Source organism: Sesamum indicum, linkage group LG10, assembly GCF_026168435.1.
Source record: "Sesamum indicum cultivar Baizhima isolate 11 linkage group LG10, ASM2616843v1, whole genome shotgun sequence".
Lineage (NCBI taxonomy): Eukaryota > Viridiplantae > Streptophyta > Magnoliopsida > Lamiales > Pedaliaceae > Sesamum > Sesamum indicum.
In genome coordinates, this window is record NC_142666.1 from 5,928,270 (window position 1) to 5,953,579 (window position 25,310).

At 34.8% G+C, this 25,310-nt stretch overlaps 1 protein-coding gene and 1 long non-coding RNA gene across 3 annotated transcripts; both read right to left on the minus strand.

Annotated features, from left to right (window-relative positions):
- Positions 1-1,313: 1,313 nt before the first annotated feature.
- On the minus strand, positions 1,314-2,959 carry LOC148785224 (uncharacterized). Of its 2 annotated transcripts, XR_016067887.1 has the most exons (3): positions 2,894-2,959; positions 2,315-2,381; positions 1,314-1,550 (listed from the first exon to the last, which is right to left on the minus strand). It is a non-coding gene; the product is annotated as an uncharacterized LOC148785224 (long non-coding RNA). The 2 variants fall into 2 exon arrangements; XR_016067886.1 differs by having other exon boundaries at positions 1,314-2,381.
- A 7,090-nt stretch (positions 2,960-10,049) lies between these two features.
- Positions 10,050-18,689, minus strand: LOC110012726 (putative ascorbate-specific transmembrane electron transporter 1). Its single transcript, XM_020697456.2, has 4 exons — positions 18,373-18,689; positions 17,814-17,862; positions 14,340-14,539; positions 10,050-10,498 (listed from the first exon to the last, which is right to left on the minus strand). Exons 1-4 carry the CDS (start codon positions 18,532-18,534, stop codon positions 10,241-10,243), a joined length of 669 nt encoding a protein of 222 aa, XP_020553115.2. The 5' UTR covers positions 18,535-18,689; the 3' UTR covers positions 10,050-10,240.
- Positions 18,690-25,310: the final 6,621 nt, after the last annotated feature.

A 25,310-nucleotide genomic window follows, 5' to 3' on the forward strand; every position in this document is an offset into this window, starting at 1 on the left:
AGGCGTAGTTAAGCCTTCAGCTTCAAGCCCTAATCAACTATCTTTATTTTTAATTGGACTGTTTCCGACATATTAAATAAATACACGCTTGACTTTGGCAATATATACCTTCTCGAAAGATATCAACCATTACGTATATATTGATTGCACTGATACAGGGATTTGGACAAATATGCATCACCACAGTCACATCAGCCCAAATCAAGATACAGTTGCCCTATACACAAGTGTGTTGCAACTCCCTCAAATTAGAGGACTAATTTTTGTATTGTCTTGACAAATTAGTTCTAGTCATATCAATCATGTGACAACCCCTATTAGTTAATTAGATGAATTTGATAATTTACTTGTCAAGCACCAACTAAAATGCATAGATGTCAGAGATTCGTTACTGATGTGAATATTGTACTCACTATATATGAATATATTACTAAATGCAAGTTTCTAAAAAAGTCCTCAATAACTTTTCTTGAAGGTTTTGAATTTGAAATATTTCAGACCAATCTTTCAAAGATAGTATCATAGTCGTTATTGAACGGGGGACCCAACTCTTTGATTTATTTGATCCATTGTCCATAAAATATAGTAACAATGTATAAAAAGAACACAAGAAAAATAGCTAAAGAATAAACTTTATTCATAACATTCATCTACTATAAATTACAAGCAGCTAACTAATTCATTTTTTAGTCACCTACACTGACTCTCGGGTGATGATAAAGGTGAGTCACAATATTTTTGAAGATTCCACGAAAAATGAATTCTCAAATGTTTTAAGGGTGTGTAATTAATTTATTTAAACTTCAAGCCTAGTGAAAAATTAAATTTCTCGACTTTTAATCTAGCTTGAGGACAATCAAAGTTTAATAAAATAGTAAAAATTATTTATAAAAAAAAATCATTTGATATAAATTTGAAAAACTAGAAATATATTAAGGCTAAGTGAGAATTCCATAATTATGGGACCAAAATTATATAAGGCCTAATTTATAGGACAAAAGACTATAATTCTCCTACAAATATCTTTTTAACGCTAATAACCCTCCACATATAACTGGATTTCATCCAAAATATCCCCTTTCGAAATATTATGTATTTCAAAAAAACATAATAAATTATACTGCACTATAGAGATAAATAGGATTAATCTTGTAGTATCAGAATACATAAATTCCATGTTCCAAATAAATTTTAAGTAAGAATGTATGTAGCACCCCCTTTGCTAGAAGGGTTATATCTATCCTAAACGTCATACTTATTGTAATCCCTGTGTTTATATATATAAATGCACATAATAATTTAATCCATGTGTATACGTAATCCCAACGTCATAATAGGTATTATCAACCCACAACATTATATATATATACATATCACACACCAAAAGGTGATTCGTCACAAGTAATCCGTACAATTATATTCTCTCTGTACAAACAAAATGTGAGTTGTACTCTAACTGGCTAAGAGGAGAAAACTGCGTACTGGCCCGACCTGCCTGAGTATAGCGCGTTGACCTATTCTTCAATAGTCAGACACCTCAAAGTCTATTCCTGAAAGAAAATGTCAGCAGGGGAATGAGCTTGCCACTCAGTAAGCAAATAACCAGTCCTATCTATATATGCATGTCAACCATAGCCCAAACAAGATAAATAAGCAACACGAATGGAATACAATCAATTTAATTCCAACATAATCAACTTTATTACACCACATGACTATCTCATAATGAGACAACTAACCAAACTCCATTTTTTCCTAGTTTGCTTACCAGAAGGTGATATTGTGTTTTTCCCGCCAACTCAATCTCACCGTTATATAAATTCAAGTGAACCCCCTTGACAGCCGGTTCATCAATCTCGCACATAGCTGTTTCATTTCGCACATAGCATTTTCTTTTCGCACATAGCATCGCATCAAAGCTCTTTTCATTGCGCACATAGCCTTTTCTTTTCGCACATAGCACTTTCTTTTCGCACATAGCATTTTCAACACGTCAAGGGGTATTCACGCCACAATTATATTCAATTTCCACCACTCCCTCATTTTCACATATCACCATTATTGTAAGCAACTAGTAACGTAAAACAGTATTTCCATATATTCTCATTCTCAGACATCCACAACACATCAAACAACACACATAGTATTTCAACGTATTTCCTCATTCCACGCACATAATATCGACAATCAAATCAAATCATTCATCACTTATATACTTTCAGACAAATCAATGGCAGCATTAACCACAAATTCATATAACAGTAAAACCACAAATACAGAAAGCATATATAGATAATGCTAATTATTTACTTACCTCGACCTTACAACGTTTCTTTCTACTCTGTCACTAATTGTCAGTCCTTTCACCTCACCCCCGTATCCTATAATGAGTTATACCATATACAATTAATATATCGAGAATATCGTAATTTCTTTTAAATATAATATTAAATATTATTTGTACAATTTCTAATAATTCTTCAATATTCCATTTCTATCGAAGTACAAATCTTCGTTAATCCTCTTTATTAACATACCATTTATTAAATATAATTTTTGGAATATTTCTATAAATTTTCTATCAATTTCTCGCTATTATACTCTTTAATTAAACAATAATACATATAATTGCGTATTTGGTTAGCAATTCCGATGGAATTATATAAATTAGCTATAACGATAATTAAATCTCACAAATCTAATATTTCAGTTACCCAACTATATCATTTTTATATCAAATGAGATATTTAATACGACACTAATTTAAATAATCAAAATCATAAAGTACTCCGATTAAATAGTATATCGCTTAATATAATCAACATTTAATAAATAGAGTACTTAAATAATAGAATTATATAAATTAATAAAAATTAAAGTTCAAAATCCATACCTCTGTTTTTCCGAAATGTGTGTGCGCGTTGCTGTGTGCGTATGAGTGTGTGTATTAATGTGCATATGTGTGTATGTTATGAAATGAAGAGTAAAAAGGAGAGCCCCACCGCCTCACTTCAAACCCTCTCTCTCCTCACTTTATATATATATATATATATATATATATTATATTATTATATACATAATAATATTATTATTATTTTATATATTTAATTAAACTTTTCTCAAAATACCCATTACGTCCTTTCTAATTTTCTTTAATTAATATAAATTGTCCCAAAATATTATAACAAACTCCAATTTAATCCGTTCAAGTTTTATTATATTCCAATTATGGCTCATAATTTATTTACTAATTAACTAAATTTTATAAAAAAATTATCAATTAATCCCACAATTATATATTATAATTTTTTTGGGGCGTCACAATGTATTCATGGAGTAATAAAGTAAACTTGTTTTACACATAAAGCTCTCTCATGTTAGTATCCTTATACCAATATTCATAAAACAATATACTTTCCAGGCAAGCATGTTCATAGTTACCATTATATACATGTGAAGCCATGTTCTGCAAATGGAAGAATTACAATTATGTCCCTCAACTTATATTTTTTTTTATAATTTTGGTCCTATTATGTTGGCTCTCACTAAATTTAATTTCGTAAGTCATGAAAACTTACAATAATAGTCCACTCACGAATTTTGTGAAATATTTCATGGAGCACATGTTAATTTCATGCTCCCTCGGTTAAATATTTATTAGAATTTATAGTTAGGACTAAAATTACAAATTTCGGTGACTTATATGACTAAATTTGGATTGCTAAAACAATAGGATTAAAATTACAAAAGGGTAATTTATGAGTTGCAATCTTCCCTTCTGCTAATGTATTTTGTTACTTCATGTAAATAAAATACCTAGAAAGATGAAGAAATGCTATGATACTAAAATGAACAAAATATTAGTTCATTAAAAGAGTAAATAAATTAGATAGATGTAATTGGTCAGACCACAAGACTATATCAAGATGTAATGCATACATAAATGGATTTAAATAATTAAATACCATTGCCACAAGATTAATTAACCAAATTTGAATTATGACACACATATATAAGTAAATGAATAAGCAAACAGCCTAATACACCCAATGTTGGGTATCAACCTCCAGTAACATGCCTATGTAGAATCCTATCAAACTATTACATAAATAGAAAATGGTCTGGAATCCTTAAAATACAAATTTTTTTATAGAACACTAAAAAGTTATAGAATTATACAAAAATTTACATATATAAACAAAAAATGTACAGAAGTTAAAGATTACACAGAACAAAAGAAGGCTCAGAAACCAGATATAGAAAATGGACCCAAAAAAGGCCACTAAGGCCAACAACCCAAAAGTTCGGTTGCTTGATCACCCTTAAGCCACAGAGGCTTTAGCCACAAAGGCTTTTAGGATGAGCCACTAAGGCTAGTTAACTGAGGCCACAAAAGCCCAAGATCAACCCCAAAAATTATAAAACAAGGCTACAAAGATTGCACCACAAAGGCTTTAGAAACTTCAGGGTTTTCAGGAGGAAGAAGAAGAAAAAGAAGATTAGAGATATTAGACTGAAAGGCCAGAGGCCAGGCAACCAATATTTATAGGGGCCGGCTATTAAATGATCGGAGAAGGAAACCAGAAAGAAGGCGGTGGGAGAAAAAACCGAAAGGCAGGAAATGGGGGGAAAAGAGGCAGGATAGAATCGAGGGAAAATGGGAATAGGGTTTGATAGAGAAATGAGGGGATAGAGAGAAATATGTTAAACAAGGAAAAACGGGTTGGGTGGATGGGCTGGGCCAGGGGAAATGGATAAAAGCATTGGGCTAGGCAACTTTAAAAGGGACTAGCCATCCAGGATGGATAGGCTGGGCCTTAGTGATTTGGACTATCAATTTTTATTCAAAATCTCCGTCTTGGACCAAATCCAGGGGATGGATCAACATGGTTTTTATCACAACCTTATCCACCGAGGCTCTATTAAGAAAACATGCAAGACAGAATAAGACAAGAAATACAGGGAATAGAATTTTAAGTCAAGTTAAGTATTTGAAGGCAATTTTTGAATTTTTCTATAGGTAAACATTTAGTCCCCATATCTTCTAGATTATCTTCAGAAGTAATTTTTTCTTGGTTAATGATTTCTTTTCGAACAATGTCTCTTATGAAGTGATATTTAATATCAATATATTCTGTTCTATCATGAAAAACTTGATTTTTACACAATTGGATACCAGATTGACTATTTGAGAAAATAATTAATTTTTATTTTAGAAAACCAATTTCCTTTAGCAATCCTTCAAGCCAAATGGTTTCTTAAATGATTTAGTAGTGGCAATATATTCAGCTTCAGTAGTGGAAAGCGCAACAGTGTGTTTGTGACTATGATTTCCAACTAATGCATGCTCCACAAAAAGTAAACACATAAGAAGTAGTGGATTTTCTACTATCCCTATCATTTGCATAATTGTAGTCTATATAGCCAACTAAACATGCAACTTCAAAGCATTTAGAAAATTTTATTCCAAAATTAATTGAACCATATCTCAAGACCTATTTAAGAGCCTCCCAATGAGGAATAGTAGGATTAGTCATGTATCTACTCAAACAGCTTAAAGCTTAAGCAATATCTCGCCTAGTACTAACAACAAGATACATAACAAATCCAATAGCATTTGAATAAGGAATACTTTTCATCATTCTTTTTCAAAATCTGTTTTTGGACTTTGATCTTTGGATAATTGAAAATGGGTAGTCAAAGGAACATATATGGGCTTTGAATTTGTTATAGAAAAATTTCAAGTACAGATTTCACATAAGACTTTTGGTTCAGAAAAATAGTAGAATTTTTTCTATCTCTTTCAATAGACACACTCAGAATTTTCTTGCCATTGCCAAGGTATTTCATTTCAAAATTCTTACACATTATTTTGAAGGCTTTCAATCAAGCTATTGCTAGGACTAGCAATCAACATATCATCCACATAAAGAACCAGAAATATAGGAGCATGATTATCATATTCAGAGTACAAACAAGGATCATGAACACTTCTTTCAAACATTAAAGAATGCATGAAGAGATCAAATTTCTTATTCCACTGTCTAGGAGACTATTTTAAATCATAAAGAAGTAAGCACACATGATCAGGACATTTCTTATCAACAAAATCACAAGGTCGATTCATATAAATTTGTTCTTCTAAATCACCATATAAGAATGCAGTTTTGACATCCATCTGTTTTAGTTCCCAATCAAATTATGGAACAAGAGGAAGAATAATACGCTCAGTGGTATATTTCACAACAGGAGAAAATATTTCAGTAGAGTCAATGCCTTTTTTTGAGTAAAGCCTTTTGCAACTAATCTTGCTTTAAAAAGAGATGTATCATTTTCTTGTTTTATTGTAAAACTCCACTTGCAGTCAACATAAGCACTTCTAGGTTTTGGAACAAGAACCCAGATTTTATTTTTATGTAGAGATTTAATTTCTTCATTCATCGCTTTTATCCATTTTTTAGAATCAGTATATTTAGAGGCTTCATCATAAGGAGAAGGTTCAAAGCTCTCAGAATTTAAAGCTAATTGAAAATCTCTAAACTTAGAGGGTATTCTTGGTTCTCTACATTTTCTGTCTCTAGCAAGAAGATACGGATTTTGATTATTATTTTCAAGACATTCTAAGACTTTATTATCATAGACTAATTCCTCATTATTAGTGATTTCTAGGAGTTCATGTTTAGAATTTCTTTCTTCTGTATTCTCTTCCCGTTGTTGGTTATCCTCTATTGGTTTCTCCACCTTATTAAAGGTGCTTTCTATATTATAGTATTCATCTTTCTTAGCAGTCTTACATAAGCAAGGAAATTCAGATTTATTAATAAAACATCCCTATTGACTACTACTTTAAAACCTGGTTGACTTCTAAGCCAGAGCCTATAACCCTTTATTCCTTCGGGATAACCAATAAAAATACATTTTTGGGAACGAGGGTGAAGTTTATCATCATTTATTAAAAAACAAAAGTAGAACAACCAAAAATGCGAAGAGAAGAAAGATCAACATTATTATTTGTCCAAACACATTCAGGTATTTTACCAAGCAACGACACAGAAGGTGATCTGTTAATCAAATATGCAGCAGTTAATAATGCTTCATCCCAGAAAGACTTAGGCAATCCAGGACTAATCAACAAACATCTACCTTTATTAAATAAAGTTTTATTCATTCTTTCAGCAACACCATTTTGTTGTGGAGCATAAGGATTAGTTTTATGACTTTTAATTCCAAATTCTTCACACAAAGCAGAAAACTATTGATTACAACATTCCAGACCATTGTCTGTCCTTAAAACTTCTAGTTTCCTTCAAGTTTGGTTTTCAACCAAAACTTTTCAGTTTTTGAATTTTTCAAATACTTCAGGTTTTTGTTCATTAAGAAAACAAAAACTTTCCTAGAGAAATTACGAATAATGGACAGAAGATTTTTTGTTTCCACCATGAGTTTCTATATTGGCAGGCCTCCACACATCTGCATGTATATAGTCAAGAATGCAAGTAGAAGATGTGGGTTTGGGGAAGGTAATGAGGGAAAATGCATTTTATGATGCGTTCTTAATATGCATTCATCACAGAAACTCATGTCATCTGCTTTTTCATTCAAGATACTATTTTTATGCAATAATTCAAGACCTTTTAAGCTGATATGGCCTAACTTTTTATGCCATAAATAAGTTTTACTAGGTTTTGAAACAGATGCAGTAAAAGAATCATATTTTACAGTGCGAACATATAAGTTCCTTTTTCTTTCAACTTAAAAAATGGTAAGGGATCCCTTCATAATTTTCATCCTACCCTCACTCATCTCCCTTCAAACCCTTCCTCCTCAAGGGCAGAACAGGAGGCCAAATTAAGTGCCAATTCAGGAACATGTCTCACATTTTTTTTCAAAGTTACTTTAAAACCATTTTCAAAGATCATGCAGACATCACCAAGTCTATGCACATCAAATAATTTCTCGTTTGCCATAGAAACAAAACCTAATTTTTCATACTTATAATTAATCAAGATTTCTCTAAATGGGGTCACATGAAAAGTACAGCCAATATCTATAAGTCATTCATTCATATTCGAAGAGAATTTAATAGAATTAACATCAGAGCTCATATATATTTCATTAGATATTTCTTAAGACACATTAACAGATTCCTCTGAATTATTTTTCTTAGGCTTTTCACAATCTTTAATGAAATGCCCTTTTCCACCACAATTGTAACATCTATTATCTTTCTTTTGATAAGGTTTATCTTGATTACGCTTATCATCTCTATATTTAGGTCTAGACATATTTCTTCCCTACTTCTACTTCTACTCTTACTATACCTTCTAAATTTATAATCAGAGTTTCTCTTCTTGGTTTTTCCTCTTACAAACTTAACTTCATTATGTTTCTGATTAGGCTTATTTGTCTTTAGATCGATTTCTTTACTCTTAAGATCACTAATTACTGTTTTCAGGTTTACATTATCCCTTCCATACTTAATAGCAGCTTTAACATCTCCATATGATTCATGAATTGTATTTAACAGAACAATAGGAGAATAGTCATCAATATTCTTATCACCTATTAACTTAATGTCTTGAATTAACTTTGTGAAATCATCAATGTTTTTAGATAGGTCAAGCTTATCTTAAAACTATTTTAGTAAAAATAATTTATTAAGAAAAAAAGTTTCAATATAAAGTTTTTCGAGTTTTTTCCATAGTTCTTCAGTAGAATTATATTTTTCTACTTTTCTTATTACAACATTGGACAAACTAAGAATATTAGAAGAGTAAGCATATTCATCATTTTCCAGCTTTTTATCATTAGAAATAGTATCGGCATATTTACCATCAATTACTTTAAAGACTTTTTGCTGAATTGAAATTCCTTTCATTTTCTTTTGCCATATTAAAAAATCAGATTTACCATCAAATGGATGCAAATTATGGCCAGCCATATGTACAGAAAATAATCATAGACACTGAATAAGAAGCAAGCAGAAGAATTTATCAAAATAATAAAATAATTGTAGATTAAGAGGGTGCCCCAAATACCCACAGCCTTTAGGGCTCTCTAGATGATGGAAATAGCAAGGGTTTGGTCTAGGTTACAAGAAGAGAAAATTTAACACAAATAAAAAACTGCTAAAAGGAACGAACTTACCATGCGACAGTGGCTTTGATACCATTGTTGGGTATCAACCTCTAGGAACACGTCTATGTAAAACCCTATCAAACTATTACAGAAATAGAAAATGGTCTGGAGCCCATAAAATACCAATCTTTTACAGAATACTAACAAGTTACAGAATTATATTTATAGATATAAATAAAAAATTTACAGCAGTTAAAGATTACACATAACAAAAGAAGGCTCAGAAACCAAATCAAGAAAAGGGACCCAGAAGCCAGCAACCCAAACACTCGGTTGCTTGATCACCCTTAAGCCACAGAGGCTTTAGCCACAAAGGATTTTAAGATCAGCGATTAAGGCTAGTTAACCGAGGCCACAAAGGCACAAAATCAACCAGAAAGGTTATAACACAAGGCCATAAAGGCTGCACCACAAAAGGTTTTGCCACAATGGATTTAGAAACTTTAGGATTTTTAGGAAGAAGTCAGAAGATTAGAGATATTAGACTGAAAGGCTAGAGGCCAGGGAACCAATATTTATAGAAGCATTAAATAGTCAGAGAAGAAAACGAGAAAGAAGGCTGTGGGAGAAAAATCAAAAGGTAGGGAATGGGGGCAAAAGAGGCGAGAGAGAGTCGACGGAAAAGGGGATTAGAGTTTGACAGATAAATGAGGGGTGGGGGGATAGAAATAGGTCAAAGCAGGCAAAACGGGTCGAGTAGATGGGCTGGGCTAGGGGAAACGAATAACATCATTGGGCCATGCAACTTTGAAAGGGACCAACTATCCAGAAAGGATAGGCTAGGCCTTAGTGATTTCGGTTATCAATTTTTACTCACACCCAATAACTTGCCACCTACAAGTAAATTACTCAACATTCCTAAGGTTAAGTTTGCTTATACAAGCATTTCTTGTTTTTCATAAAATTACAAGTACACCTTTAAAGAAATATTGTGCACTAAATTATGAGTTTACTTGTAATTACAACTAAAATCTCAAAAGACGTACTTGGAATTTCACAAAAAGAATTAAGCGTTTACGTAATTGGATCTATTCTGAAAGATGTTATAGAAATTTAACGAATTTGTCATTCCTTAGCAATATTGGTGGTGATAAAAAAAGTCTTAAGCACTTGGAAGCAGAACGGTGAGACCAACGGAAACAGCAAAGACGAGGACTAAGAGTCCAGTGAAGTTCACTATGAGTGCTTCTTGACTTCGTTGCAAGTCTAAGAAAATGAACTTCTCCACCAAGCCAGTCTCAGCGCTTAAAATCGCCATGAAGAAGATAACCAGCCCAAACACAGCGTGCCATGGTGCCAGCCTTGCCCTTGTTGATGCTTGTGCACGAGGATACCAGAAGGAAAAGAAGGAGAATAGCCACTGGTAGATACATAAACATTCAAACTGTCAAATTCTTAATTGAGAATTGGCTTGCGTGTGTGTACAGACTATGTGTCGAAGCATAGTCGATGTATGTATTTTTAATTAAATTTATGATTTGTTTAAAGCATATCATCAATATTTTCTAGATAATTACACATACAACTATCAAGAAATCAATATAATTTACACAATCCACCTTTATTTTTAAAAAAAAATTACATATACACCCTCAAAAAACATCACTATCATTATACACAAATTATCCATGTTTTTTTTGTTATCAGGGATGATTCTGTAACTATGCACAAAGTATTGATGATTTCTATTAACAAATTATAGACCAGAGGTGTAAATATAGTTATTATCCTTTTGAGTATGTTTGGATTGCGTAAAAGTGTGTTTATAAGAGAAATGCAATTAAAAATTTGGTTAAGAGAAAAGATGGAGGAAAGTATAACTTGATGTATATGAAATTTTTCTAAAATTTAATTTTGTTTTCATTTAAAATTGGGTTGAAAAGTAAAAGTATAAGGCTAGTTTTATTTACGCTATTGTCCATATATATGTGTGTGTATATATATTTTTCCTCCAATACTTTTCTTCTTCTCACTTGTAAAGCTATAAATAATTGCCAGAGAAAATATCATAAAATTGTTGAAAACTACTACATCCAAGTCAGCAATATAATCAAAATATTCTTATTCTTGATTTGATAAATTTTTTTTAATAAGATTAATACAAAATGAAAAGAAGGGTTATTCAATAAATTATAAAAGATAATTTTTTCTTCTTAATCTATTTTTCTCATACCAAAATAAGTGGAAGTATTTTAAATTTATTTCCCTTCCAATCATACCAAATAATTTTTAAAAAAAACTATTATTATTTTCTTTCCCTCCCCTTTTCACTTTCCTTTTTATTTCATTTCAACCAAACAAACCTTAAAATAAATTAATTTTAGATTTACATGAATAGGAAGTATATATAGATATATACAATGAAATTGTAATGGATGTACATGCATTATGTACTTATATATAATTTTAAGATTTGTCTTTATAAAGTAACAATAGTGTACATATAGTATTTAATTTTTTACCAATTATTTGAAAGCAATCAATAAATACTCCATTACTTTGAGAATATCTTAGCAATATATTCTTTATATGAACTAATATATTTAATATAAAAATTATAATCTTGATCCTATAATTATTGAGATAGCAATTTTAGTCGTATTCGAACTTAATTTAACAATTAAACCCTCCAATTTTAAAAATCTTAGAACATTAAAGAACAAAAAGCACCAAAAATTATAAATTTAGTTGGAATTTGGCACGTACCCCGCCGCTTCAGCGCTAAATTCCAACCAAATTGCATTTTCTTTTGGCTAATTTTGTTCTTAATTTACCATTTTTCTGAAATTTAGTAACTTAATTGCCAAAATAATGTAAAACTTAAATAGTCACCCTTATATTTACCAGACCAAAATGACAATATTCCCCCAATCTTTGACCAACATACTGCAAATTTTAGTAGGTAGCAATTTTCTACAAGAATGATACCAGAGAGTAATCAGATCAATAAAGTCAATTCAAGAGGAAAAAAAAAAAAAAAAAACTATAAAAATCAGAAGACTACTATGGTTAAAGTCAGTTGTATCTTCTAAGTTATCAGTGCACTTCAGATGAAGTAATATTGGGCTCCTTTATTTTAAGAGAGGAGATTAAAAGTTGGGTTTGATTAAAGTTGTATAAAATGTGAGATAAGATTAAATTGTCATCCAATATATTTTATTTGGAAAAAATGCCAGCAACCCCTTGTGATATCGCAAAGGAGCAAATTACCTCCTTATAAAAAAATAAATAGCGATTTATCTTCCTGTATTTTTTAAAATACAACAATTTACCTCTCTCTATTTTTCAAAATGAAGCAATTTACCTCCCTATATAAGGAGGTAAATTGCTATATTTTATTTATAGAAGAGTAATATGCTCATTTTCAATATCACATGGGGTAAATTGCTATTCACCCTATTTTATTTATTTGTATTGATAAAATTTTGGATAAAACAAATTTAAAAAACAAGTTAAAAAAGAAATCAGATAATTTTGTGGATATAAAAAAAATAAGGGTTATTTTAAACAAAATATTTTTATATTTAGAGATAAATGTGTAAGATCACATAAAATTCCTCTCAATCAGATCTAATAGAATAATAAATTCCACCAAATTAATATAATAGAATTTAAAATATCTTTTTATCATTATCTATTACAATCCAAATAATATCATTTGAATCTATCTGAATTCAAGTAAACAAGGAATTAACCCAATCCCCACAAATGAAGGAGGCCTAACTTCGGAAAAAGTTCTCAAGATGTTCAGGACTAGAGTATAAGTTTTGGAGGGGTCAAACTATTAGTGCAATGATGACGAGCTAGCAATAAAGAAGGCAATTTGATATTCCAATCTCAATGATATAAAAAATCTGAATAATTCGAATTTTAAACATGTGTCAATTGAATATAAATATTGAAATTTAAATACTGACCTCGACTTTGTTCAAATGACAGACAAATTAACCAATTACAAAATCGGGATAAGTTGTAAAATAATTAGAACAAAAAAAAAATAATTAGTAAAATAAATGAAGTAAGAAATATATTTAATTTTTGCTGAAATTCTTTATCCATTTAAATTTGCTTTCGATTTTCATTTGACGATTTTTTTAATAATTTGAGTTCAGACTAATTTTAATTATTGGATATATTAATAGACTTACTCATTTAATGGCCTATTATTACAAGTAATTTCACAAAGATAAAAAAAATATTTATATAATTATATTTAACTTTAAAAGGTGTCAGAGTGATTTACCCTAACCGTCATATCAATAATATGTCACAAGAGGGTAGAAAGATTTATAATATACTATTGGAAAAAGTATTATTTTAATCCGCTAAGTATACCTAATTTTAATTTTAATCCAATAACTATGTCCATTTTTGTTTAGATCCAGTAACTTACGAAATTATTTACTTTTAGTCCTCTAGCAGATTTTCGGACAATTTTACCATTATACAACTTTTGAAAAGTAGTTTTAGTCCATATGCACTCATAGGGGTAAAATTGTTTGAAAATCTGACAGAGATCTAAAAGTAAGCAATTTTGTAAGTTACTGGACCTAAACAAAAATGCACATAGTTATCAGATTAAAATTAAAATTAGACATACTTAACGGACTAAAATAATACTTTTTCCTATACTATTTATCAGCTCTCAATCCCTAGAGTAACTAACTTTGGTTGCCATAATATTTTGGATATAGCATATTGATGGAAAAATAAGATTTTCGTTCCATACTAAGGATTTGTGTACTTTTAGTCCCATTGATAATAACTTATAAGATTATCCAGTTTAACTCATTAACTTTAAAAAAGTAGCATTTAGTCTCATGGCACATTTCCTTCAAAACTAAAATGCCATGTGGCCGTTAAGTTTTTAAATTGCGCACTTAACGGCCACGCGCCTTTTCATTAATATATGAATATAAAGGTGTCATAGGACCAAAAATACTACTTTTTGGGAGTTAGAAAACTAGAAGTGAAAAACTCGTAACCAATAAGATCAAAAGTGAAAAAGTCTTGAATTACGGAACGAAAAATGCTATTTTCACTATTAGTTTCGATCAAATACTCATTTTCTTTTTCTTCTCTTTCATTTAATTCAATAAATATAATTTGAATTATATATACAAATTGAGTGTGCTTCGTTGGTTAGAATATATATGTTTGGCTATACATATATATATATATATATATATATATATATATACCTGGAGACCAAATAGGGAGATGGTAGACAGGCCCAACCAAGAATGTAAGGAATACATATGAGGAAATCGGAGGTCATGGTGAAACTTGAACACTGCATATATGCCAAGAACGCCGGCAACAAACGCGACCAAGTGCAGAAGCAGGTGAAACAGCTTCTGCCTCTTTCTGATCGTCGGAACTGTCTTATAGGCCATAATAGCTGATCCAAACATTGCCACAATAGTTAGTACTAGCTATTTAATTTGCGAGATAAATGCTAGGGGAAATTTACTGCAACAAAATATTAACAAGGGTAAATTGCGTCATCTCTTTTAGATTTGACATAGTGAGGATTATTTTCATATTATTTGAAAAATTATAAAAAATTCTCTTAAATGAAAAATAATAAGGGTAAATTACATTAACACCTCCCGAGGTTAGGTCAAAATACACAATCACTTCATATCTTTTGTAAAATTATTGCTAAGCTTTCTGAAAGTTATAGTTGTAACTACAAGTATAATTACACGCCCTACTCATAAGAGGAAAATATTACCCAAACACCTCTTGAAAAATATTACATTCATATCCCTCAAAAGGTGTAGTTGTAATTTTCTAATAGATAAGGAGTGTTTGTGTACTTTGCTCTAACCTCAGATGGCACTAATGTAATTTACCCAAATAATTACATAGCCCCTAAACGGTGAAGTGGGCTTTATGACTTCACCCTTACTGAAATTTAAGAAAAATGGCTTGAAAAATTGTAAAAATGTTTTAAGGGTATGTAAAACAAATATCCATATGACAGAGTAATCCATAAATATATTCCAGGAAATTTTAAAAAATATAATCGTTTACAATTTAAAACGGTATTTTGATTAGTTTATCATAAAAATTACATGAAAACTTATAGAGGCTAATAAATAAGCTCGCTATTAGGCGGACTTTAAATTAGGAAGTATTTATAATTCTCAAATAATAACAAAATATTTATAATTATACCAAATATAAAAATAATTGATTGTAATTTAACCTATTAATTAATAATAATGACAAAATAGGAGAAATTGCATGATTCTTCTATTCAACTCTCTCTTCTTTCCATAAAAAACAAATAAACAAAAATTAAGAAACCCACACTCTCTGTTCTTTCCTTTGCTCCAAGATTTCTCTCTTCCTCTTTAAAACTAAACGTAAATTACATCACTACCACCCTTAAGATTAGGTCTAATTACATAATGCATTTTATATTCTTTATAAAATTATAATTACACCCCTTAGGGGTATCAATGAAATTTACTCAAGGGATGTACTTGTAAAATTTTACCTCTCCACCGGATATGTATTATTAATTATAACTACAATTTTAAGAATGTACTTATAAATTTATTAAAGACATCTAATATTTGTATAATTAGATCTAATATCAAGAGGTGACATCATAATTTACACTAAGATAAGTAGAAATTAAAAAAAAGGAAAAAAATAAATAAGAAAATAAAAAGGAGGAAAAGAAAAGGAAAAAATACATAAAACCCCCTTGTGTTTTAAAAAGTTTGCTAAAAGAACCCCCATGTTTTCAGAATGGGCTAAAAGCTCCCATGTGTTTTGTAAAACTCAACTCAATCACCCCCTCTCAGTTAAATCTAACTAATGGTGTTAATTTTTTAAACAATGACCGTTATACCCTTACTTAATATATATTATTTCTTAGTTTAGTGACCGTTGAATTTTTTTGATCAAATATTGATCGTTAGATCTAATCAATAATCTCAACTGTTAGATTTTTAAAAAATAAAGGGTTTAGATTCAACACATTATTTAATTTGTATTATATATACTTTAAAATTTTAAAAATATATTATTATTATATATTAGAAAAAAAACTAGCTACCCCACCCACCCCTTTACCCCCCTGCCCCCCACCACCTTTACCCCCGGCTCCTCCCCCCCCAAAAAAAAATCTCATCACCGATGATGAGATTTTATTTAAAATCATCATATCCATAAACTTTTTACCAAAGTGAGTGAGGCCGGTCTCGTTAGAATCGTCTTGAAGAGACGAGTCTGATGGTGGTGGTCTGAGACCGAGATTCGATCAAACGGATACGAATCGACGGTAAACATGTTCGGCGATCGTTGCTTGAGCCCACTTTCTATGATTGACGAAAACTCAAAGTGAAGGTATGAAAATGTTCGTCTTGAAGAAAGGATTCTAATGGTACCATTGACCGTCGAAAATTCTTCCGAACGGCGCCGAATACTTAGAAACAAGTTTTCGGCGAAAAAGGGGCGAAATACTAGATTTTCTTTCTTTTTTTTTTTAATTTTTTAATTAATTTTAATTATATTAATTAAAATATATTTTAGTTAATTAAAAATATGTTAAATAAATATAATAATTATATATTTTTGGCTAATTAATAATAATTATTGTAATTAAATATATTTTAATTAATTAAAAATAATTTTAAATTTAATAATTAACAATTATAAAATTATTTGAATTTAAATATAATATAATTTAATATTTAATATTAAATAAAATAAATATAATTTAATATTTTAATTTAAATTAATATAGCAAAATTTAATACTTATTCTTAGGGTTTGAAATGACAAAAGGAATACACAAAACAAGCCAAAAAACCTTTTGTATATTATATAGACCCATAGAGGGGTATTTTAGTCCAAATTATCATTAAATATAAATCTAAACCACAGAAAATGACTACCAAACGCAGCAGACGCGAGTCTCTTCCACTTCCTGTTAATTGCTAACAAAATGGGGGGTTTTTTGCTGACTAAAACAAAACAGGACGGGGTTTTTAGCCTATTCTAAAAATATGAGGGTGTTTTTTGCGTACTTTTTAAAATACAGGGAGATTTCATGCATTTTGTCCAAAAGAAAACAAGAGAGAGTTCTCCAAAAAAAACATCATTGAATACAAAGAGGTTAGACATAATTAAATAAATGATTTTATCTTTTATAAAATTATAAGTACATTATTTCATTTGATGTTATAATTGTAAATTACACGTATATCTCTATTCAAGAACAAATATTTACAAAAAAAATAACCTCAGAGGGAAACCAGGGGTATAGTTATAATTTCATAAAGAGCAGGGGGTGAGGCATATTAATTACACTAATACGCCTTCAGAGTGTATGGTTGTAGTTTCACGCAGGAGGCTGTTTGTACTTTGTATCACTAAACCTAATTTAAAGATGTGAATGTAATTTAGCCTTAATTAATTTATATATGTCCAAACTGCGAATTGGATTTTCCGATTCTACTATATTTCATTTAACATGTATCATATATATAAAATCTTTCTCAAAATAAATTATGTACATAATATAATTTTTATACAAATAACATATATATATATATTAAATAAAATAAAATACACAACAAAAATTTAAATAAAAAATCAAAACCGCCAAACTGCAAGGAGTGTCACAGTAACATCGACCAAATTAAATTACATACCTTCTCCTGAAATCAAGACAAAACCAAGAAGCATGAGCAAGGGGTGCACCTGCATTCAAAATGAACAAAGTGGATTCAGGATTAGAGTTAAATTCATTTTTACCTGTGTGATATAGAAAAATATCAAAAAAAAATATCCTATGAAAATTTAAATATAAAAAATTATTTTTATATTTTGAACAATGATTCACACAGCTCCTGATGAAGGAAATTCTCTCTTTCTTACAAAATTCTAATCTCACCCTTCCCATATTTCTGTAGTTGAAAATCCATAGATTTGTAACATTAATTTTTTATTAGATGAGAGAAAATCTTCATTTCCTTCTCTTAATCTGCTTCAAGATTGGTTCCCCCCAAAGTTGCCTAGCTATAAAACCCACCAATTTTCCTCTAGCCAAAGAAAACTAATAACCATGTGTGAGACACTTGGCCTTCACTATTAAATTACAAATAAAAAAATGGAACAAGACCAAAAGTGCGAATTTTCATAGTTAGGTTATGGAACTAAAAGTAATAATCCCGAATGGTGTCAAAAGTGAGAAAAGATAAAAAGTATTACATTGAAGATCTTGGCCTTGTCATCTGATCTAAAAGCAAGACCCTCCCGGAAGTGAAGCAGCCAAACGAGCACCAAACCGATGACTGCCAAAGCCACCAACCGAGCCAAGATTGTGAATGGAAATGCAGGTGCTAGGTAGCTGGAACTTCGTTTGGGGGCCATGGATTGATATATGTAGCATATGTGTGTGGAAATGCTGGGAAGGTTTATATATATAACGTTGACGGCCTAATAATTCTCTCACTCTTATTAGAGTCTTGTTCCTCATCGGAGTTTTCTTGTTTTCATCAACGTGTGTGGGGCCGATCAAAGAATTTCTTCTACGAAGAGGGTTTGTTAAAGAAAAGAGAAACGAACAAATTAAGAGGCTAACTGATGAGCGATATATACTAACAGACAAAGGAGTTTAGGGAAAACCGTCTTGCCGGCGGGGCATGCTGAGCAGTCTTGTTCTGGAAGCAATTCGTGATTAGTAGTAACCTATGTTTTCTTGCATTCTTTGACTTCAGTTCGTTCATGCGTTAATTACAAAAATTGATCCGTCTAATTTTGGTCCTCGAAATTTGTCCTTCTAACTTTAAAAAATGCGACAATTTCTACCCTTGAATTATATTAGAATAAATTATGGACAATTTGAACCCCTTACAGCTTTAAAAACAACAGTCTAGTCTGGTTTCACTATTTTCACAATATGATACATCATGCTAGCCTAGAATTGGTGTCATAATTTATAAAAACACCGATCCTCTACTGCGTGACGCGTGGCGACCTTGCCTCACCTAATGTGAAAGGTGGTCCTCTAGGTTAGCAAACTGATAGGTCCCTTTTGTTGGGACACCCCATGACCGGGTGTCAAGGGTTGCCCGCACACTAGGCCCCCTTGACGCGCACTTCGGCCACTCAACCTTTCTACATGGCCGACCACTCAGCCTTCATCGACAGACGCTGGACATCCAACAGTCTTAGAGTCCTAGGTGTAGGCCTTTTATTGCTTTGTTACTGCTTTGTTATTTGCTTTCTGTTGTTTAGATTGCTCAGGGGGACGTTACGCCTCCTGAGGTGCAAATTTCAGGTTTTCTATTGTCTAGTGTAGGAAATAGGATTTATTTTTTTAAGCCTATTATGGGGGGGGGGGGAATGAGTTCAAGAAGCTTGGTTTAGTGACGTGTTAGAGTCCCCCTCAAGGCGATCCCCTTGCTCTAGCATCGTTGTTTACTGTATACGCACTTTTCAGCAATCAATACAAGCTCATTTCGAAATCGCGTGTGCAATTTACTGTTGTGTGATTTCTTCCTCCCTACTCTGATATATATTTCGGCGTGCTGCGTTAGTGTCGAGCGGAGGTGTGTGCGGAGATTGGCGAATATAGTTAGCGGACTACTAGCCACACGGTGCACTTTGCGATAGGCGCCTCGTGAGAGGTGGTATCAGAGCCTCGTGTCGAGATGGGGCCGAGGCGTACGACTCCTACTGCTGCGAAGGCGTCGGGGCAAGATCCGGAAAGCCCGCGACACGCAGCTTCATCCAGCGAGAGAGATGAGAACCCGGAGGACGGACACTCGTTGGCGGAATTGGAGGAGAAGGTCTCTTCCCTAGAATCTGAGATCATAGTATTGAATTCGGAGTTGGACGAATGTCGGCATGTGATTCAGGAGATGGCTAGAGTCTTCGGAGGCGACAATATTGCCGATATGTGGCGTGACATGGAGCAGATGTCCATTCAGATTGCTTTGCTCCAGCGTGCAATGGGTAGCACGCCTATGGTTGCTCACAACCCCGGTGCTAGGCTTGGAATTCCCGAACCGAAGGCCTATAGCAGTGAGCGTTATGCGAAGGAGGTCGAGAACTTCCTCTTTGACATGGAACAGTACTTCCTTGCGGCAAACGTGCGGGACGAGGTAAGGAAGGTTGCGACTGCAACCATGTAGCTGACTGGTGACGCAAAGCTGTGGTGGCGTACCAAGTTTGTGGAGATCCAGGCCCATCAAGTACAGCTCGATACGTGGGCTCTTCTACGGGAGGCGATCAGAGAGCAGTTCTTCCCCGAGAATATGGAGTACAATGCCAGGAGGGCATTGCGAAAGCTTGAACATACAGGTTCCGTGCGGGAATATGTGAAAGCTTTCTCAGCGTTGATGCTGAACATCCGAGACATGTTGGAGGCGGACAAGTTGTTCACTTTCATGGAAGGCTTGAAGCAGTGGGCGAGAAATAAGTTGCAATGATAACGAGTGACTGATTTGAGTTCAGCTATTATAGCGGCCGAGCGCCTGGTAGATTTCAACCAAGAGACTCGGAAGGATAGGCAGGCGACGTGTGGTCCTGCGCAAAGTAAGCCGAGTGGGATGAGATCGTTCAGGAATAACTTCAATAGAGGTGGGGGAGACCAGAGGCCCCACGCTCAGAATGGTTCTCAGGGCGGTTCAGACAGGAAGAAGCCCCAAGAGAATAGGCAGGGAACACCACAGAGGAGGAGAGGGTGTTTAATCTACGATGGTCCGCATATGTATCGGGATTGCCCGAAGAGATGGGTGTTGAACGCATTGGCGACGACCTTTACCGACAAGGTGTCATCCTCGAAGAGTGTGGAGCCACAAGCAGAGGCAGGTGGCGAGAATGACACGGAGGAGGATGAGGACAACTTGGAGGCCGTATCCCAATGGTGCAACACATTCTTTACGGTGGCAGCGAAGAGAGTTGTGCCACCCCTTGCGAAAATGACTGTCCCGGCTCTTACTGTGGAACAGCTGGAAAAGGAAGAAGAAGAAGTTCAGCCCCGGATTCCTAGGAAGAAAGGGTTGATGTTCGTTGATGTAAAGATTCATGGCAAGCTGATTCAAGCCATGATTGATACTGGAGCCTCTCACAACTACCTATGGGTCCTGTTTCATGATTCATGATTGATTTGGGTCATGTTTCAGAAGAAGGCCGACGGCTCCCTACGCCTGTGTTGTGACTATCGGGCGCTGAATAAGACCACTGTGAAGAACAAGTACCCGATACCTTTGGTGGCAGACTGCTTCGACCGTTTGAGTGGAGCGAACTACTTCACGAAGATAGACTTGAGGTCAGGCTATTGGCAGGTCCGAATCAAGGAGGGAGATGAGGCGAAGACGACAGTTGTCACGAGGTACGGAGCTTTCGAGTTTCTTGTCATGCCCTTCGGCCTGACTAACGCTCCCGCAATCTTCAGCACCTTGATGAACCAGGTACTTCACGATTTTCTTGACGAGTTTGTCGTGGTGTACCTGGACGACATTGTGATATACAACAGAACCTTGGTCGAGCACGAGGACCATTTGCGGTAGGTTCTGATGAGACTCCGCGAGCATGAGCTATATGTGAAGGTGTCGAAGTGCTCGTTTGCTCGGGAGACTATCAGTTTCTTGGGACACATCGTGGAGAGAGGATGCATTCGGATGGATCCCAAGAAAGTATAGGCTATCGAGGAGTGGAGACCGCCGAGCAATATTCATGACTTGCGCTCATTTCTTGGCTTGGCGAATTATTACCGGCGTTTCGTGAAGGACTATTCCGCGATAGTACGGCCTTTGACAGACTTACTGAAGAAGACAGAGACTTGGAATTGGACACCCCAATGCCAAGTAGCCTTCGATGATTTGAAGAGAGCGATGGTGATAGATCCTGTGTTGGCCTTACCAGATATGTCAAAGCCATTCGTGGTGGAGACAGACGCTTCAGACTTTGCTTTAGGAGGAGTTCTGATGCAAGATGGCCATCCGTTGCCTTTGAGAGCAGAAAGTTGAAGGATGTTGAATGACGTTATTCAGTGCATGAGAAGGAGTTGTTGGCCGTAGTTCATTGCGTTCGACTATGGCGACACTATTTGTTAGGCTCTCCGTTTGTGGTCAGGACGGATAACACTGCAGTGAGTCATTTCATGTCGCAGCTGAAGCTGACCAGTAGGCAGGCACGTTGGCAGGAGTTTTTGTTAGAGTTTCACTTCGTATTGGAGTACCGGGCCGGCTCCAGCAACCACGCAGTAGACGCCTTGAGCCGCAGGGCGGATTTGGCGAACTTGGAGTCGATAGCAGCGCTCTCCTCTAGTGCGGCTGCTATCTCTGTGAAGGATCAGGTGCGGGAGTTACTACCGAGAGATCCCGCAGCGCAAGGCCTGATTCGTCTTGTCGAGCAGGGCAAGGCTCGACACTTTTGGATCGAGGATGGATTGTTGATGACCAAGGGAAACCGCGTATATGTTCCGAGAGGCGGGGACCTACGGAAATCACTCCTTTCAGAATGCCATGACACTCTTTGGATGGGACACCAAGGATAGGAGCGCACGTATGCCTTGGTGCGGAGGGCCTACTATTGGCTACAGATGCGGGACGATGTCGAGACGTATGTCCGCACTTGCTTGATTTGTCAGCAGAACAAGGCAGATTATCAGAAGAAGGCTGGTTTGCTACAACCACTTCCCATCCCAAAGCGTCTATGGGAGAGCGTCTCCATGGACTACATCTCTGGATTGCCTAAAGTCGGGGACTTAGGCTCTATTATCGTCGTGGTAGATCGTTTGTCAAAATATGCTACATTCATCGCAACACCCAAGCACGTTACAACAGAAGGGACGGCTCATCTCTTCTTCAAGCACATCGTCAAGTATTAGGGACTGCTAAAGGATATTGTCAGTGATCGTGACTCCCGTTTCACTGGCGTCTTCTGGACCGAGCTGTTCAAACTTCTCGGGTCCACACTTTCCATGAGTTCTAGCTATCATCCACAGTCCGATGGTCAGACAAAACGCTACAATTCTATGTTGGAGGACTACCTTCGACACTTTGTGCGGGGTACGCAGAAGGATTGGGTGAAGCTCCTGGATGTCGCTCAGCTGTGTTTCAATGCTCAAAAGAGCTCTTCGATCAACAAGAGCGCTTTTGAAATCGTTACTCGGCAGCAACCGCTCCTTCCTCACACTCTTGACACCCCACAAAGTGTGAGATCTCCTCTTGCTCGAAGTTTCTCCCAGGAGTGGAAGCAGAATGTTGATATCGCTAGAAGTTGCCTGAAGACAGCTCAGAAGCGGATGAAGAAATATGCAGATCAGAATCGCCGCTTCATCGAGTTCAATGCGGGAGACCTGGTGCTGGTGAAGGTCCCGGATCCGAGATTGGCAAAGTCATCAAGGGGGAGAGATCCTCGGTTGATGCAGAAGTATGTTGGTCCTTTGTCTGTCCTTAGGCGTATTGGGACGGTGGCGTACAAGGTGGAGTTGCCGCCGTGGTGGAAGATCCACAACGTCTTCCATGTGTGCCAATTGAAGAAGTATTCAGCATATAAGGAAGACGACACCCGCAATCAACCCAGCCGCCCGCAACTTGACTTGATGAAGACGAAGGAGAAGGTGGCTGAAGCAATCCTAAATCACCGAGTGACCAGTACTGCAAAGAGAGACCACACAGAGTACTTGGTGAAATGGAGGGGATGCAACAGTGAGGAAAACACTTGGGAGCGAGTGACGAACCTAAAGGCGTTTCTACCTCTTGTCGAAGAGTACCATGCTTCCGTAGCGCCGGGGACGTCGCTATCTCAGGTGGGGGAGAATGTCAAGGGCCGCCCGCACGCTAGGTCCCCTTGACACGCACTTCGGCCACTCAACCTTTCTACATGGCCGACCACTCAGCCTTCATCGACAGACGCTGGACATCCAACAGTCTTAGAGTCCTAGGTGTAGGCCTTTTATTGCTTTGTTACTACTTTGTTATTTGCTTTCTGTTGTTTAGATTGCTCAGGGGGACATTACGCCTCCTAAGGTGCAAATTTCAGGTTTTCTATTGTCTAGTGTAGGAAATAGGGTTTATTTTTTTAAGCCTATTATAGGGGGGAATGAGTTCAAGAAGCATGGTTTAGTGACGTGTTAGAGTCCCCCTCAAGGCGATCCCCTTGCTCTAGCATTGTTGTTTACTGTATACTCACTTTTCAGCAATTAATATAAGCTCCTTTCAAAATCGCGTGTGCAATTTACTGTTGTGTGATTTGTTTTTCCCTACTCTGATATATATTTCGGCGCGCTGCGTTAGTGCTGAGCGGAGGTGTGTGCGGAGATTGGCGGACGTAGTTAGCGGACTACTAGCCACACGGTGCGCTTTGCGATAGCCGCCTCGTGAGACCGGGGCTGGTGGACAGAATGGTATCAATGTTTACGTTTATTGAAAAAATAATATTACATTAAAATATTTTTATCACTAATAGAGGAGACTTTTAAGAGAATGTTACTGAACGATTTGTGTCACAATAGAGAATATTTTTAGATTCTAAAACGATAGAGATGAAATTCATTTATGGAAATTCTAAAGAATGGAGAAGATCATTTTTCAAACACCAAATGAAGGTTTGAGTGAGAATAGAGAATATTTTCAGATCCTGAAAAAATAGAGATAGAATTTCACCTTGAAAATTGTCAGGAAGGCAACAACGTCTGACCCAGAACCTCTTACGAAGTAGGAATAACAAGAATGGTGGAGAATTCACTAGATCCAAAAGATACTGCTAAGGAATGCGGTGAAATGTCTATAGGCAATCGAAGTCTGCAGTAGTACATTAATAAGGAGAAAGGGAACGGATAAGTTCCTTCACCAATACAGTTTTAAAGATTATGATTAATATAACTTACTAGAAAGAACTAGAGCCGGATATGTCAAAAATCTATCAAGATCTAAGAGAGATCCAAAAAACCGTTCAAGATTATGGACATAGGATGATCCGTATACCTATGAAAATAAAATTCTTAATTTAGAAAATGGATGAGATCCTTGAGATCCTCCTAGATTTACACAAAAATCTTGCAAATCTGAAGACTAAAGTCACAGATCTAAAGAGAAATTTGAGGATTATCCCTGAAACATCCAGATCTCGACAAGAACGAATAAGGGTTGCCTTTGGACCAATAGCTTTTTTACACCATAAGGGGAAGGCAA

Coding starts and splice junctions, on each gene's coding strand:
- LOC110012726 (XM_020697456.2), bottom strand. CDS start 18,534: ATGGCCCCCAAACGAAGTTCCAGCTACCTAGCACCTGCATTTCCATTC. Junction 17,863..18,372: donor ACAAGGCCAAGATCTTCAAT/GTAATACTTTTT, acceptor TTTTGAATGCAG/GTGCACCCCTTGCTCATGCT. Junction 14,540..17,813: donor TGTCTTGATTTCAGGAGAAG/GTATGTAATTTA, acceptor TGTTTGGATCAG/CTATTATGGCCTATAAGACA.